This window comes from Charadrius vociferus, unplaced genomic scaffold, assembly GCF_000708025.1.
Source record: "Charadrius vociferus isolate BGI_N301 unplaced genomic scaffold, ASM70802v2 scaffold309, whole genome shotgun sequence".
Lineage (NCBI taxonomy): Eukaryota > Metazoa > Chordata > Aves > Charadriiformes > Charadriidae > Charadrius > Charadrius vociferus.
In genome coordinates, this window is record NW_009661370.1 from 307,792 (window position 1) to 324,888 (window position 17,097).

At 35.8% G+C, this 17,097-nt stretch overlaps 1 protein-coding gene across 1 annotated transcript in view; it reads left to right on the forward strand.

Annotated features, from left to right (window-relative positions):
* RYR2 (ryanodine receptor 2 (cardiac)) overlaps positions 1-17,097 on the forward strand; it is a 471,929-nt gene that overhangs the window by 223,229 nt on the left and 231,603 nt on the right. Inside the window, exons 11-14 of the mRNA XM_009893652.1 lie at positions 4,603-4,677; positions 8,046-8,202; positions 15,014-15,178; positions 16,603-16,724. Coding sequence (XP_009891954.1) covers positions 4,603-4,677; positions 8,046-8,202; positions 15,014-15,178; positions 16,603-16,724 — 519 coding nt within the window. The remainder of the gene's footprint in view (positions 1-4,602; positions 4,678-8,045; positions 8,203-15,013; positions 15,179-16,602; positions 16,725-17,097) is intronic.

Genomic DNA, 17,097 nt, shown 5'->3' on the forward strand with positions numbered 1-17,097 from the left:
CCCAGCGCTGTCAGGCAACCGGCGCGGCGAGTTCCAGCTTGAGTCACTGGTTATATTAAGGGGAGTGAAATAGATTAACGACACAGTCAGGGAAAGAATGACGTTTTAAATTTAGCTTACAGTCATAGGTCAGGCAAAAAAATGACTTCATCACACCAATGAACTAACTAGACTAAAGTTTATAGTAAGGATGAACTGAAAATTCTCAAAGGTTCTGAATTCCTTATACATATTTTCCTTTGAAATAAAAGTGGTTAATATCCTTATTCCATAGATATAGAATATGCAAATAAATTGCTTTGGAAAAAATAAAAAGAGAAAAAAAAATTCAGGAATTAGTGTTATGGGTATGGCTCAGAAGGTCTAAGGTATCCCAAGCTTTCTAGGGGAAGACTAGCACTCATTGTAGCTCTTGTTGCCCTCTCTTTTTCTGCTGTTATTTGTAATTTCCTCATGCATTTACATTATTTATAATTTCACAAAATATTTGCGATTCACAGGCTTTCTCTACTGTTTGGCAAGTAATGTGCATCTTCTGTGCACTTTGCAACTTGCAATTTATTTTTTTTTCCATCCTATCAACGTAAATCTGTAGGAACTCTGACAGAGAATATTTCTAGGTTATTCACACGTCATTAAAAGCAATGTTTCATTTGACCTAGTAATATCAGTATCTGCTATGATTTACCAGTGTCAGTTTCAGGAAGGATTAAAATGTGATGAATTATGCTTCTTTTTCAGCACTAAGCTGTTGCCGAGAGTATGTAAAAAGAAATGAGGTGTGTCCTGTCAAATAATGTTTTTATTTAGAGCAAGTTCTAAGGAAGTTGGTTTGAGCAATCTGAAGGCAGTTTATTATATTTGTTTTAGTGAAATGAGTTACAAATGAACTCGGATTTATTAGAATAAAAATGTGTGTGGTGGTTTAGGTTATCAATTTGTTCATTAGCTCTGGGGCAATGGTTAGTATGCATGCTGTTATGGTAAGGGGAAAGTGACTTGCCCTTCAATGAAGAAGAGATATCTTTTATTCAATGCCGTCTTTTCTTTACCGTCTTTTCTGTAGAGAATACAATATCTAGCTAAAGACACAAGATCTTACACCCTGTTCTAGTGCTTTGTGTCAATTTGGTTTTTTTGTAGCATGTGTCTTCTTTCCTACCCGTACAAAGTCTTGCTGCTCCATCCTTGACCTCAATCTCTGGGCTTCTCCTTTTGCTTCCCTGTAGGGATCCTTGATCCCTAGCCCTTCAGTCCCCAGCTCTTTTTTAGTCCCCCCCTCCAGATTGCTGTCTTATTCTTTTGCTGAGGCTTTGCTGCTGCCTTCTTTGCTTTTATCACTCAAGTGCTATCACTGTCTTTCTGCCTTCACTATCTCTGTTGCTGCTGTAGCCATTCATTCATATGGAAATAAGAGACAATCCCAGGATCCTTTTTATTTCCTTTGATAAACAAATTGCACATTTTTATTTAGGATTTCTTCCCTTCTATCTCTTTCCCATTTTCTCATCTTACATGGCTGTTCCAAGATTGATAGCTCCCCTTTGAAAGAACAGAGGAAGGAAATAATGGATGGACAGTCACATAACAAAAAATGACATCACCCATGAGAAGCCATTCCTTTAAGTTCACAATGGGAGGCTTTTTAGATGTTTGAAATTACACTGATCCAACTGCTATGCGTAATCCAAAGCTAACTTCAAAAGAGTAGTCACTGAGAAACCGGTGACAGCTTCCAGATTTCCACTGTGAGAAGGAACTTCATCCCTGAAAAGAAAAAAGATGCCAACTTAAAAAAAAAATATTCTGATTAATTTAAGCCTCTGCTTCAGCCTGATTTCTCGTATATTTAATGATTTGAAAACTGCTGAATACAATTGTTAAATTTTGTATTATGAGAGTGCAAGAATTCAAATGCTTTTTTGTCAGTGAGGTTCATATTGAAATAAGCCAGGACATAATCAGAATGTGTCAACTTAAAAGAAAAAAATAACCAACAACAGTCCCCCCCAAACAAACGTACGCACACAAACCAACCAGGGTTACCTCTGCCCTGTTATTGTTTAGATGTTGCAACATAAACCTGGTCTGCTAGTTGCAGAATAAAAATTTGAACAAACGCCTGAAGAGAAGAGAGAGTGTCTGAACAGAGAAGCAGTCCTGAATGCAGGACTGTTTAGCATTTGCATTTTACTATACTAATGAAGGTGAATGTCAATAAAAAGTAAGATTGACTTTGAATTCCATTCCCTTCTGTGAGAGAGAGAGAAGAGAGACTTACTAATACATGTCAGCTGCTTCTAGCACCATAACCGTTGCAGCAAATGACTAAGACAATACGTGGAGAAAATACTGGATATGAGGTCAAGGGCAGGATTTTGTACGTGTTTATATATGCACCTATAACTTCTTTTTGATATGTGGAGCCTATGTCAGAGTTTCTATTTATACATGGGTCATGAATATTCATTGTGAGTGGTTCTGTAATTGTAGTGAGGAATATTTATTTTGTATTTTGACTCATTTTTTTCCCCCTGTATAATTTGTCTTTGTTCATTTGCAATGTCTGGGAGTGTTTGTTTCCTCAATACTTTTTAGTGTATTCCAAGATGGATTTTAACACATCTGTAGTTTCATGTGTTGTTAACAGTACTGAGAAGTATTTCTTCTGGTTTTGAATCATCTCCTTCAATGCTGGGTTTTCTGCGCTAAGTATTCAGTCCCTCTGTATTACATCCACAGGAGGAGTTTGGAAGCTAAAGCCTGGTAAATACTAGGTACCCAATTCCAAAATTGCAGTCCACAAAAAATTGCTTCTAACAAACAAGGGGAAATGCCTACAATTTTGATATTAGTATTCCCTGAAGTTGTGCCTTTGGCTATTTTTGGCAGTGCCTGATCTTGGATGAAGATCACAACATTTACTCAATCCATAAGCTCTTCCAGGATCTATAAAACTATGCCATTCTTTGGCAGTGTTCCCTGACATGCTTGATCTGATAAGCGTAGTGATGGCACTCCTCTTCATAAGTGACTCCTTTATTCATTTTCTCAAAGGAAAGGCCTAGGTTTTAAAATCTGCCAGTGACTTAGGGCAGAAGTAAAGGTGCAGACAGGAAGCAGTCCAAAAAACAGCTGTCTAAATCTACAGTGACAGTGCTTAATGCTCACCACATTCGTAGAATCATAGAATGGTTAAGAGTTGGAGGGGACCTTAAAGATCATCTGGTCCCACCCCCCCTGCCATGGGCAGGGACATCTGCCACTAGACCGGGTTACTTAAAGCCCCATCCAAGCTGGCCTTGAACACTTCAAGGGATGGGGCATCCACAACTTCCTTGGGCAACCTGTTCCAGTGCCTCACCACCCTCATAGTAAAGAACATCTTCCTAATATCTAAATCTACCCTCTTTCAGTTTAAAACTCTTACTCCTTGTCCTGTTGCTACAGTCCTCGATAAAGAGTCCCTCTCATCTTTCATGCAGGCCCCCTTTAAGTACTGAAAGGCTGCAATAAGGTCTCCCCGGAGTCTTCTCCAGGCTGAACAACCCCAACTTTCTCAGCCTGTCTTCATAGGAGAGGTGCTCCGGCCCTCCGATCATCTTAATGGCCTTCCTCTGGACTTGCTCCAACAGGTCCATGTCCTTCTTATGTTGGGGCCCCCAGAGCTGGATGCAGTACTCCAAGTGGGGTCTCACCAGAGTGGAGCAGAGGTGCAGAATCACCTCACCTCCGTTGACCTGCTGGCCATGCTGCTTCTGATGCAGCCCAGGATGCAACTGGACGAGAAGCCAGGTTACCTATGTAGACCTTTTGGTGACCATAAATGTAAACCATTTTGTGGATCCAATATAGATCACTTATCTGTGTGTAGAATAATGGAGGAAAAAAAACCCCAAAACCATCAGCCATTTTTAGGCTTAATTGACTGGTTTTTAGAAGCACTTAGATTTCTGGATATATACAGGAACTACAGGGGTGATTACATAAAAAACTTTGGAAATAGGAAACTGTTAACATCTGAGATGTGTGAAGACTGTATCGGTGTGGTTGCAAAACATCACGCGCTGTGACAATAAAATACAGTGCCAAATAACTGAATTTTGCATAGTTCAGTGTAATAAATTGTGTGGTTATTTTAATAGTATAAGCTCTGAGTATAATAGTATAATAGTAAAGCTCTGCCTTTCTTCTGAGATGTATGCGGTGATCACAAATCTTTGTCATCATTTGATATTTGTTTTTTGCTAATTACAATATTTCTAGATTCTATCAGGCTATTGATTTTTTTAATTTTTTTTTTCCTGGATTCTCTGTCCTTAAAACACTAAGAAAACTGACTAAGCAAACACTGTATAAATCTTGTTGTTATGAATATCACAATAATGGATGCTAAAGACAATTAAAACAAAATTTGAGCAACTAAGTCTGAAGGTTTAGTTGATAAGAGTGGATTTTGAATCTGATAATCTTTGAATGTGACAGCTGCAATAATTGTTTTGTCAGTCTTAAAATGCAAGATGCAGTTAAATGAGCAAACAAATATGACTAATTATTCCAACAGAGCTGAGCATTTAGTCTGTGCCTTTGCTTGGGTTTCAGAACTGTCCATTATGAAGGTGGTGCCGTGTCAATTCATGCTCGTTCCCTTTGGCGACTAGAGACTCTAAGAGTTGCGTAAGTAAAATTTCTCTCAGAAAAAGAAGCTTATTTGGCGGGGCACTTTTTGTATAGTAAGAGTGTTCCGATAAAATCAGATTGATATCTATAAAACCAGACTGATAATAGTAACGTAATCTTCAAAACTGCTCTATATCACTTTTATGAACAACTAAACAATTTCCTGTAGAGAGTGCATGTAACATATGCTGTGCGTGTTTTGCTTTCTTTTTGTTGTTATAGCTGTTAGTGAATTCACAATTTACATTTTTGACGCTTATATGTGACATAATCAGAACAGTTTTCCTTAAAAATAGTAATTCATGTGTGCCACCCCCTAACTTGTTTAAGGCACTTGGAAGTCTTTAAAGGCAAAAATTTACCAAAAAAATGCTACCTTGCATTGCTGGAAGTGTTGGAATGATAGTAAGGAATTGTGCCTTGTTTGTTAAGGTAATTGCACTGCAAAATTGCACTTAATTGTATTACAATGTGTGTTTGTGATAAAATTTCTAGTGACTAATAAATAATTGCTTTTTAGATATTAAATCAGGGCAGCTTAGGGAAAGGTTACGCTCTAATGATGCTGTTTTCTGTGTGTGCATTTTATTTAACAGGATGATGTTAAATGTCACTGGTAGTGCAGTGAGATTTTTGCTTTAGACTAAAATTGACCTTGAGAGTGCTTAAGTGACAAAAATGAAGCTGTGGAAGGATCTCTGGCTTTTTATTTTCCTCATTGCATGTACTGCCCTAATAAGGAGTGGTACTGGAACAACCTGAGGATTTGAGAAATTACAGGTTTCTGTTACCACTGTCATGTATTTCACTTTGACAGGCATTGTATACAAACTTTTGAAGTGTAAACATTTGAACATCTATGACTGAGAGAAATTGTGAGAACTGTCAAAACAACTAAGCAAAGGCAGCGGTAATCTTTCTTTTTAAGGAACATGACTTTCTTACCAGGAAAAAAAAAAATAAAATCCCAAGAATAACACACTCTCCTGCAAGTCCCTCACCTCCTGATTTTCCTGTATGATATTCTAATAGCTATAGACGGTCATTGCTGAATTGCAGGCACATTGCTATTCATGTAGATGCTTCAATTTGTATCTTAGTATATGCATGCCTGAAGTCCTCCATCAGTTCTGTTCCTTCCCAGAGTGACTGCAGATATAATATAAATTCCGTTAATTTTACATGATTCTGAAGGAATCGTTGTTTCTGAACTCTACTCATTAGTGGAGAACTCTCATAAAACTTGCATGGGCAGTCTGCATGTGCAGGCTGGCTCTCGGGATGCCCTGCCATGGGATGCCAGACACTATTGCTCAGCATTGCTTTCTTTTTCAAAAGGTGACAGGGATCATATTCGCACATTGCAGAAAAGAATTTTTAGCAGTCAGAAAGGGCTTCACAAGATACTTTCTGCTCAAAAGGCTTTTCTTGTAGGTGCACATGAATTGTCCTTTTTCCTATCCTTCAGGAATGAACTAGGGGCATGACTCAATTGCACTACATTTATAATTTTCTTTTTCTTATGGTCCATAGCTACTTGGTCCAAGAGAAAATTGAATCAGACTAGGGAAAATGCAGCTCCCCAGCATGGCCCATAATATGAAAGGTGCAGAGCTGATGTATTTTACCAGACCCAGCAATACAATAACTGGGATTGATGACCTGATGTTTTACTTAATTGAGAAGCAGAAGTTGTGCTAGAACACTGATACTTAGATGTGCTTTTGTGGAGTATACTGACTTTGCTGTGTAGAAGACAGGAAAAAAAAAAAAAGCATTTCTAAGATACAAAGCTTCCGTGTTCCCTTCCTCCCCAAAGTCCTCTCCCCTCAACTTAAACAGAATACACTATTTAGTTTACAAAAGAAAATACTTGAGGTGAAGACCTCTTCATTCCTTTGGCCTCTTTAAAACCAATAACTAAAACAGTTTAGAAGTTGAGTTAGTGAAGTGGAACAAATCCGGTTCCAAAACAGAAGCCAGGTATTGCTCTCACATTTTAAAAACTCCCGCATTTAAAAAATGCCCACCAAGTTGGTTTTGCATACTTTGCATACAGTATGTCCAACTCTTAAGAAGATGTGCTTAAACATATGGATGTTTGTATTGAATCGGTAAGTAATTTAATCTGCTGTGTCAGGGAAAACGAAAATGACTTAAACCTGTGTAAGTGCTAATTTAAGGGATTTTCAGACTAGTATGTGAACATATACAAAACACATGCATAGCAACTTTTTGTGTTTTTAAGTGGTGTACCTGGAATTAGTTTAAATGGAAGTGAGAAGATGCAGTAATACAAAATTCTGATATGAGAGTAAGCTTATAATCAGGTTAAGTTCATAAGGATGTGTTTGTATATTTCATTGATATTATGTGAACATTTGTTGATAATTTTAAGCCATTTCAAGCCACAGAAAGCATAGAGAATTACTAATATTTGTGGAAGCACATCAGAACCTTGGCAGTGTGTCATAAATCCATTATGATGGCCATTTTGCAAACACAAAATAAATACATGATTTCCTCTCCAAAAAGCAGTGTGCACATACATCTAAAGTGAAAACTTTTCAAGATATAAGGCTGAAGAAAGTTTTGTGAAGATCCAGGAAAACGTCCTAGCTGTGGCAGTTTTTCAATCTAAGGAATATTTGAGAAGCCTTCTGAACAAGCTTTGTGAAATGCATCCTCCTTGGTAACCCCTAACCAAATGTATCTTGAGGAGTTAATCAGGAAGAAGAGAATAGCTGACTTCAGTTCAAGGCAAGAAGTTGGAAACCTGCCACCTATATCTCAACTTGAGGAGTTCGTGGGGAGCTTCGATAGAAAATCTTTGCCTTTCTTCCTTTATTTCTTCCTATAGAATATGAAGAATCTGGGCCGATCTTTGCTTGATGATTTTTAAAATTTATTTTTTGGAGGATTTTAATATTTATTTATTTAGCTATTTCATTTTTTGCACGATGTATAAAGTGTGCCTAAAGTGTGCTGAGTGCTGAAAGGAGAGTGCTCTGGGAGAGTGAACAACCCCAGCTGCTGGCAGAGGAAATTTGTTGGAGAGAGAACTGGCAGATCTAAGCTCTTTGTGCATAAGCCTCCTTTTCCGTAGGCGGTCTGTATCTCCTCTCAAGAAGAATTCAGTCTGAACCAAGGCAGCCTGTGCAAAGGAAGAGGTTAAGATTATTTACTGGAATGGTTTTATAGGAGATAACAACAAAGTAGCTATTTTCTTGCTGATCATCCAACATTTAGAATTTTATCCTTTTACCAACTAGTTGGCAATGTAATGTACTTTAAAATATTTTTGCCAGTAGTTAAAATCTGTGTTTTGTTTTAAAAAAACAAACGTTTCCTATGAACTTTCTTAGGTGGAGTGGCAGCCACATTAGATGGGGACAGCCATTCAGACTAAGACATATAACAACAGGAAAATATTTAAGTCTCCTGGATGACAAGAGTCTTCTTCTTACAGACAAAGAGAAAGCGGATGTAAAATCTACAGCATTCTGTTTTCGATCTTCCAAGGTATGGAATCAGTGCAGCATTATTATAACTAGTAGGAATTCCAGTGTGTTTACTAAGCAGGATTTAGATATTTCCTATTGCATGAATTATTGGAGCCTTCTACCTTTCATTGGTTAAAAAAGAAAAAAAAAAAAAAACAACCAAAAAACCTCCCCAAAAACCCAAACCAAAAAACAACCTCAGTATAATTAATATCTAGAAAGCTTCTTTTATCATATTTTCTTTAGGTAATGCTACCTGGCTGTCTGTTTGTGGGTTGTTGTGGGGTTTTTTTTATTTGTTTTTTACTGCTTGCCGACTTTTGAACAGTTTCCTCATTTCTTATTTGGTTTTCTGATTAAGTTCTCCAATACTTCACTGCTTGTATCTGTTGGCTGATGTAGGAAAAAAATTATAGCATTGTGGGTTATTTAATCAGGACTTCTTTCATCAGATACTTTACTGTAGTCTAATTTAAAGTTACCATAGTTTGAATTTCCTTTTGACATCTTCAATAACCATATCTAGTTCAGAACAGTATTTCTGTAGTGGGTAAACAGTTTAAAAGAATACTATGATAAATTCTTTAATATCCTTTGATTTCTTGTACTTTTCACCTCCAGCATGACATTGCTGAAAATTCTCCAATGATTATGTTGGTTTAAAAAAAAAAATCTTCTAAAATATATAGTAATATTAAACAGATTTATTCAGTAACTTCTCTGTAGCATTTACTTTAGATAATTATTTGTCTGCTTGGGAAGATAAGAAATGAATATACACCTGAAAACAGGTATATAAACTTTTGCACTCTGATAACAAAGACTTTCATTCAGGTGATAGTTTTGAGATCCAGACAATGTATTTTTTTAAACCAGATAGAAAAATCTATAGAAATACTTAAATATTTTAAGACAGTGCAGTGGAACTATATTGGGGAATTCCTGTTGCAGTTACTATACATCTCAACAGTTATTCTCCTTTGAAGCAAGAGGGATGAAATAATTCATTCACTGATTCTCAAGATGGAGTCTTCAGCAGGGGTTACTCCAAAAAGAGTGGAACCAATATACTGTGCTCTACTGTGACATGGATTATTTAGTCTAAAAAATACTTGAAACCAAGAATTGTTAGCAGTACAGAAAGTATCTTTTGTTGATACGGAGAAGGTGGTTCGTCTCTAAGTAGCAGTTCGTCTCTGTTTTCTAAGTAGCATATGCACATGTGTTTTGGACATCAGAAAATGTTGCATTTTAAGTTTCTTCATTTGTTTTTTGTTGAGTGTTTGTGGGTTTTTGGTTTTGTTTTTTTTTTAACCTGAATTTGACAGTCTTATTTGGAAGTATTTTGAGGATTTAAATTTTGTAGTGATTTTGTTCTACCATATTCAAAATAAAAAGTGAACATTTCTTGATTTAGTTGTTGTTAAGTGACCAAACCTATTCTATGCTGAGCAGAGCAGAGATAAAAGGCTTTGAGGCATGTAGAAACATGTTACGGTAATCAATTCGTGAAGTAACATGAGACTATTTTAGGAGGGGTCTATAAGCTAGTCAGCACATGACAGATATAGTGTTACTGTTATTTAAATGTGGATTTTCAAATCAATTGGAAGTTTGGAAAATCATATTTGATGTTAATTCTGTGGATATCAACATTCATTTTAACAAAATACTTATTTAGACAGAATTATGGAGAGGAGGAGTAAATAATTTGCTCTTCATTGCTGAGGATGAATCCAGTCTCCTGCTTGGGACTTCTTAAAGGAGTGTCATGTTTCACTTCATTAGGATACAGGCATTAAACATTTTTAGGTGCCTTCCCTCTCTGGCAAAGTGTGTTAAATAAGTATTTCAAAATTATAGCAGTCCTAGAAAGGTTTCTGTAGAGAAGATAAGCAGCTTTAGGGGTCTTTTCTCCTCTGAGCGTGTATGGACAAACCATCCAACCTTTCACTTGTGTTGCTATATGTAGTTAGCCCAAAATAATTATTTCTGGATAAGAGGCAGTTCCTAATCTTCTCTATTGAATACAGAGCAATAATAGTTGGGAGTATGACAAGTGGCTAGATCTTTCTTATGGCAATTTCAGTCCTTTTTTGCCACAGTCATAATTCTTCCTTTCGCTACCTGAAAAGCAGTGGAAGGAAGAATTATGAAGATCCCACTTGTCGTGCTACAGATAAGTTAGCACTAAATAGACAAAACCAGATATGGGGGAAGAATACCCTTATTTGCAGTGTTAAAGACTGAGTTCCTTCAGGCATGTGAGCAGACGATAATTTCAATTTCCAAATGAAAAGAAGCTTTCATGTTTGCAGAGAAAATATTGAAAATGTATCCCCTGTAAATCTGAAGATTCAGATGCAAATGTCAATGCTTAACATTTATTGTTTGTTTAAACCTTATTATTTGCAAGGGCCTTACTCATAATTTTAAACACATTAGCTTGTCAGTACTGCATTTAAAAAAATAAGTGGAAGAAAACCAGAAAGCTGAAGTTTTTTATAAGTTGTTTTATATGAACCAAAATACTTTTCTCAGGTGCTCCAAGTAACACCCCCCCCCCTTTTTTTTTTTATTACTTTTATATTTTATTTTGCCAGAACACGATATTCTGGTATGGAAGATTATAAATTAGATCGGAATCTTCTTATGTGTTAAAATTCTGTAAATATTTGAGCAACATAAAGAAATATGAAAGCTTAAAAACATCACAAGCCAAACAGCACTCAGAAGATATGGGTATCCTGAAGAGCTAACAGTCTCTTCATTGTTTTTTTTCTGTGAATTGGACTTTATCCTCTGGTTATTATATATTACCCTAATAATTATCATTAAATGAGAATTATATAAGCCTTTCAGGCATCTGAAATTCAGAAAAAAATTTTTTTCTCTCTTGTAGTCTCCCTTCACTCAGGGCAGGATGTCCATAGATATCTATGATTTGTTCCCCAGTCATGGCTCTTTCCTTTTTATAGACTTCAGTTTGTAGTGATTAAGTTCTGAGGATCTTTTTTTTTTTCTGTCTCCCATTTGCTAAATATTGATTCTTATTGATAAAAGTGTTAGCTTAATATCACTTTTCCACTGAAATAAGGTAATTTTACAAACTTAGAAATGTTTGTACATTCTGTACAAAGTCTTTGCTTTTCGTGTCCCCAGTCTTTTCTAATACATCAATTTTAACAGAATTTTATGGCCTGTGTTTTTTTTTATTGTCACCTGTTTCTTAATAAAATTTCATAGGAAATTTATTAATGTCAGCTTAAAAAGCAGTCATGAGTTACCTTCTTCCAGTCAGTGAAATCTGCTAGAATGCGAGTCCTGAAAGTGTGCCACAGAAAGTATAAGTTGGGTCAGTTGACAAGAGATAAAATTGAAAGGATAAGCCTTAATCATGGGAATCAATTTCAGAATGTTATAAGGAATTAAACAGAAACATTACAGCAAAATAACATATTAAGGCAAGGTTTCATAGAATAATTTTTTTCAACATTAAGATAAAACCATTTAAAATTACTTTGTCCATTTAGCCCACAACAAATGTGTGAAGATGGGCTTGTATTCTTGTATGCATGGAATAAAAACTGCTTATAAAGAGCACATCCTTCTGGAGAAAATGTGGCATATTGTTCAGTAAACATGTTCTTTTCCAGTGCATTCTTGTTGCTTTGCATTACTGAGGTGGCTTACAGATTGTTGGAAAAAACAGTTGTTTCTGTTCCAGTGTAGTGAATGAAGATTTTTGAAAGAGTTGATGGTCTGAGAATGGGCCTAGACTGCAAATAAACCTGAAGCTTTTATTTGTAAATATGCTGTAGGAAGAATTAGCAGATGGTTATGTAGTAACAGGTTATGGTAAGAGTGTAGTGGGCTGGAAACTTGCATCACTTAATGCCTATACCAATATGCAATTATTAAATGGTGACATGGTGATTTCTGATGTTTTTCAGATCCTGATTTTCACTGATGAACTATTTTACAGTAGATAATGAGATTGATTCATTATATGTACTTTCTCATCTACCTGCTGTTTATTGGCATGAATCCAGCACTCTGTTCAAACCTTCCCCTTTATAAACAATTTTTGGTTCCTTATCACTCCCCAAAAAAGCTCAATGTCTTGAAGCTCCCAGATGAATGCTGTAATGTCTGCTGTCCCAACACCATACCCTGGCTTTCCATTTCTTTCCTATGTTTAATCCAGCTTTTACTGTATGCTTTCCTGGCTACGATGCCTATTTTGTGACTGAATTCAGTCTGGGCTCTAAACCTACACACACAGTTGTCAGTGTGCTTACATAGCTGAGGACAGAGATCTTGTTTGGCAAATTGTTGGCACTCCAATTTTTATGCTGAGTAAATTTAACGTTAAATCTAACTGGAATGAAGATTTCAATATCAAACCCCTTTGATTTCTGTTACAGTCAGTAGATTTAAAGAAAGTATGGAATAATATTTTAAATCAGTCTCTCATGATATTGACAGTGCTTTATGAGAAAATGTGTGAATTCATATATTCATATCTTAAGAAATTAGTTATGAGGAGGAAGACTTTGAAAAAGAGAAACTCTTACAATGTAGAAGCACAGTATGTTCACACTATATTCTAGTTATAAAGAAAATTCAAAAGACTGCAGCTTGAAATCAGACTGTCATTTCTTCATATGATAGCAGGACCTAATTTATTTTTTCCTGTATCATCATTTGTATGCAATGTCCTATTATAAATAGCTGTTCAATTTCCAACTGTTATTACATTTAGGTTATTTGTGCTACCTTTTGAAAGAATTGAATACAACATTTAGAGAAATGATATGAACAAAGTAATGAACTAATAATGAAATAGAAGCACACAATAACTCAGTAATTGGCATCAGATGTGTTAATAAATCAGTTATTACCATGTATCAATGGACAGGATTTTAATAAGAATTTCAGCACATAAGGAATCAGGCATTTACAAGATAGTGAAATTAACATCTGTATCCAGAAACAGTTTAATTATCGGAATTGATGAATATATTACATTATATCTGGAAGCTTAATGTTATGATAAGTAATAATAAGAATTCCACCTGAGGGGTTTTTCTTAGGTGCTTAAACGTGCATTCATATTGTAGGGTGAAAATCTAGTTACATAACATCTCCATTTACTTAATCAATTCTTTAAAAAATCATTTAATAAATTAGAGATTGTTTTCTGTTCATTTCAAAAACCCAGTCTTTGTTATCTTTTACTGTGAAGCTGTCTTTCCAGATTGTGAAGGCACATGTGTATGGTGTAATTGTTCTCCTAATCTATCCTGGTTGTAGTAGGAATAGAACATTTACAGGTTTTGGTCTTATTATTTGTAACATTACTCTGATGAACTAAAGTAAGTGGCTTCTCCTCTACTGCTGATCAGGCGACGCAGAGGTTGAATCTGTGTTTGGTTAAGGAGATCATCTTGCACCTTGAATGTATGTCCTAGAATAGGTCTGCAATTTACACAGATTATTTTTTGAACAGTGGTGAAAATTAAGCAGCTTCTAATCTGGGTATATGTGAGCATACAGAGAAGCAGAATACAGGGAGTTACTGCACTGGTGAAGCTGCCTGTGCTGTTGAAGCTGTGAAAGGGAAAGCAAAACAGCCACTGCAGTATTATAGTAGTCTCAGCTTCAACTGCAACAATTGTGATGTATTCTCTGTCCTCCTAGAAGAATGATGAGTGGTTTCTATGTAAATAACTTGATCACATGAATCAGAACTAATGAGTCAATGTGGGTTTGGTTACTCTCAATGGAGAAGATTTTTGCCTAAAATTGCGCTAGTGGTGACAGCCTGAGGAACAGGCAGATCCAACTCTCTGTGAAGAAGGTTGAAGCCCCCTGAGAAGTTTTGGGCGTAACTACATTAACATCCTTCCTACAGTTAATGAGATATGTACTGATCCTTTGTAGCATGTTTTTTTCCATACTTACCTTTGGATTTAACAACTAGCGCAGGCAGACAAGAGGTATATCAGTCAGTTGAACCATATACTTTTGGAGACATTAAATGGGTGATCTGCCATGAACCGGGATGCACAGGCTATTTGTTTTATAACCTGATGTCTGTGGGGAAAGGAGTTGGTTCTTAGAAGAGCTAGATACAGGGGTACACCTCAAATTACAGTTACAAACTATAGTATTGTTTGGGATACTAAATTTCCTCTCCTGAAATGACTGCTGTCTGTATAGAACACCAGCTGGACTGACGTGTGGTCATGCCATTCTTCTGTTACAGCATGTCCACTGGCCAGTCATAAACACGCAGAAATGGATTTCTTTTCTCAGGAAATACACTGCCCATTGTTGGGCAGTAATGGGCAGTGACAGGTTAAAGGCCCTCTCTCAGTCAGCAATAAATTGTAGGGAGGTCTTCATCTTTTCCAGGCTGGAATGAAACAGAAATTCCGAAGAAAAAGCTTCTGGAGTTTAATGCCTGGTTCAGCTAGGGGATTCAATGCATTTGGTGTTGTCTTGCAAGCTTTTATGTGTCAATAATGATATGAACTGTCAATGATGATCCTAGTTCTTTCCTAGGCAGGTGGAATGAATAAACCTGGCTTTCCTAGTGTAATAAGCTAGGGTTTTGTGTGGATGGGATCTCTCTCTCCATCTTTTCCCTAAACATTTAACCAGAAGTTACACTCTTGCCATTTTTTAATCATTTCATTAAAGAAAGATCTCAAATATTCTTTTAGGTCCTGTTCTGGGCAATTGCCTAGGATGTAATATTTTATGCAAATATTAACATGTTGGTTATTGTTCTTGTATACATTGTTTTTTTCCTTCTTCTTCAGGAAAAGTTGGACATAGGGACAAGAAAAGAGGTGGATGGAATGGGAGCCCCTGAAATAAAATACGGGGATTCAATATGCTTCATACAACATGTAGATACAGGCCTATGGCTCACATACCAGTCCGCTGATGCAAAGTCTGTAAGAATGGGTTCTGTGCAGCGGAAGGTAAGACTGTAAATAGGAATGCATTTCATTCAGTCACAGTCTGATAGGGCGGGGGGAATGAGGGGAACTACAGGAGGCAGCTGATTTCTGGGTTTCAAATATTTTAAGCATGTCTTTGTTTCATTGTGAAAGTGTTTGGGTTTTTTTAGTCACATATTGAAAAGTTACGTGATGTACTGAATTCTTAAACTGAAAGCCAAACAAAGTGCACGTGTTAGCCTGGAGACATTAACCCACAAGCATTGCTAAATCTGGATATACTTGATGTCAAACTAAAATATTAGTAATAGCCTGTAGAATATAATGAGATTCCTTTGTGCTGTGGTTTGGATTGAGGAGGCTTTTAGTTCAAAGTCTTTTCTTTCCATGTTGTAGGAACAAAGTAGCAAAAAGATTCTTTTGCAACTTTACACATCTTCCAGAACCTACATTTGTGTTAGTGTTTATTGTAAATGTATAACTTGGCAGGAAATTATTTCTCGGCAAGGAAAATATGTTTTAGTCTTCTTTTAAAAAATAAAATAAAATAAAGGTGATGTTCATCCACACTGTAGTATTTTCTTACTGTTTTATATGCCAGAACTACAAAGCTAGAGCAACATCTTGTATATTTGGAAGGTCATGCCTTATAATTTTATATATATACTATATATAATTTGTCTGTATTGTATATATGTGTATATATATGCACATATATATTCTATACATATTTTATATAAAAATAACACATATTTAGGGAACAGTTTTTATACACATGTAAAATTTTAGTGATTATAATAATAATATAATAATTGTAATAAATAATTCTAAAATAATTCAAAAGAAGACATAGTATTGAATAATTTAGTAGTGTAAGTAATATAATAGTGTGTGTGTATGTATGAAAAAAACATTTTAACCTAAAATAGTTTAAAATAGTTATGTAGATTGGATTGAATACTTTCAGAGTCATTATAACTAAACATGAAAAACTGTAGGTTATTGGTAGTGACTCAAGGCATAGTCAGAAAAGGTGGCCACTAATCCTTGGAAATCAGGACCAGTAAAGAATAACTGTTTTGACCTTGTCTATATTTTAGGGATCTGCTGCTGTGTTAGGGAACTAATTTTTAATGCTGGGAAAAACAAACAACAACAAAAAAACCCTTAGACTTTTGCTTTTTTAATTTGTTTTTAATACAGTATATTGTTTACAGAAGCTGTGACTTTGAGATTATTGTGGCACTGAAACTGCTGGTTCAGTACAAGTGTGTCCTTGGACACAAGGGAGTAAAACACAGGATTATTTGTTTTTAATTAAATTCTTTTTTGGGGGTATGTGACTTCATAATTTCCTAGCTTGTCTTACTATGTGAGTTTTCATACTTCTTATTTGTGAATAATGTTTCATTTTGCAGTGGCTGCTTTTTATTATTGTATTGCAGGCAATAATGCACCATGAAGGTCACATGGATGATGGTTTAACGTTGTCCAGATCTCAGAATGAAGAATCCCGTACAGCACGTGTCATCCGTAGTACAGTCTTCCTTTTCAACAGGTTTATAAGGTGTGCTTTTAAAAATGATCTTTTCATTCCTTTTCCTTTTTTCCTCTTTTTCCTTTTTCCTTTTTGTTTTATTCAAAGTGGTCATTAACACAACAGTGAACAACTTAGCCCTCAGAAAAAAACAGATGAATACTTCTTAAACCAGACTTTATGCCAGTTCTTTATGTGCTATCAGCAGAGAGCTACCTTGAGAGGTATCGGTCAGTTTCTTCTCTCTGTCTTCTAATACTACTTTATTGTTCAACCTTGATTTGAATGCATAAACATACTGAAAATGTAAACAAACTATAAAAGAGAAATTTTTCCCTGCCAAAATTTGCTGTAGGTCATGCAGTGCATCATTTCACTCTTTCTTTTCTAATTATGGCTTTTA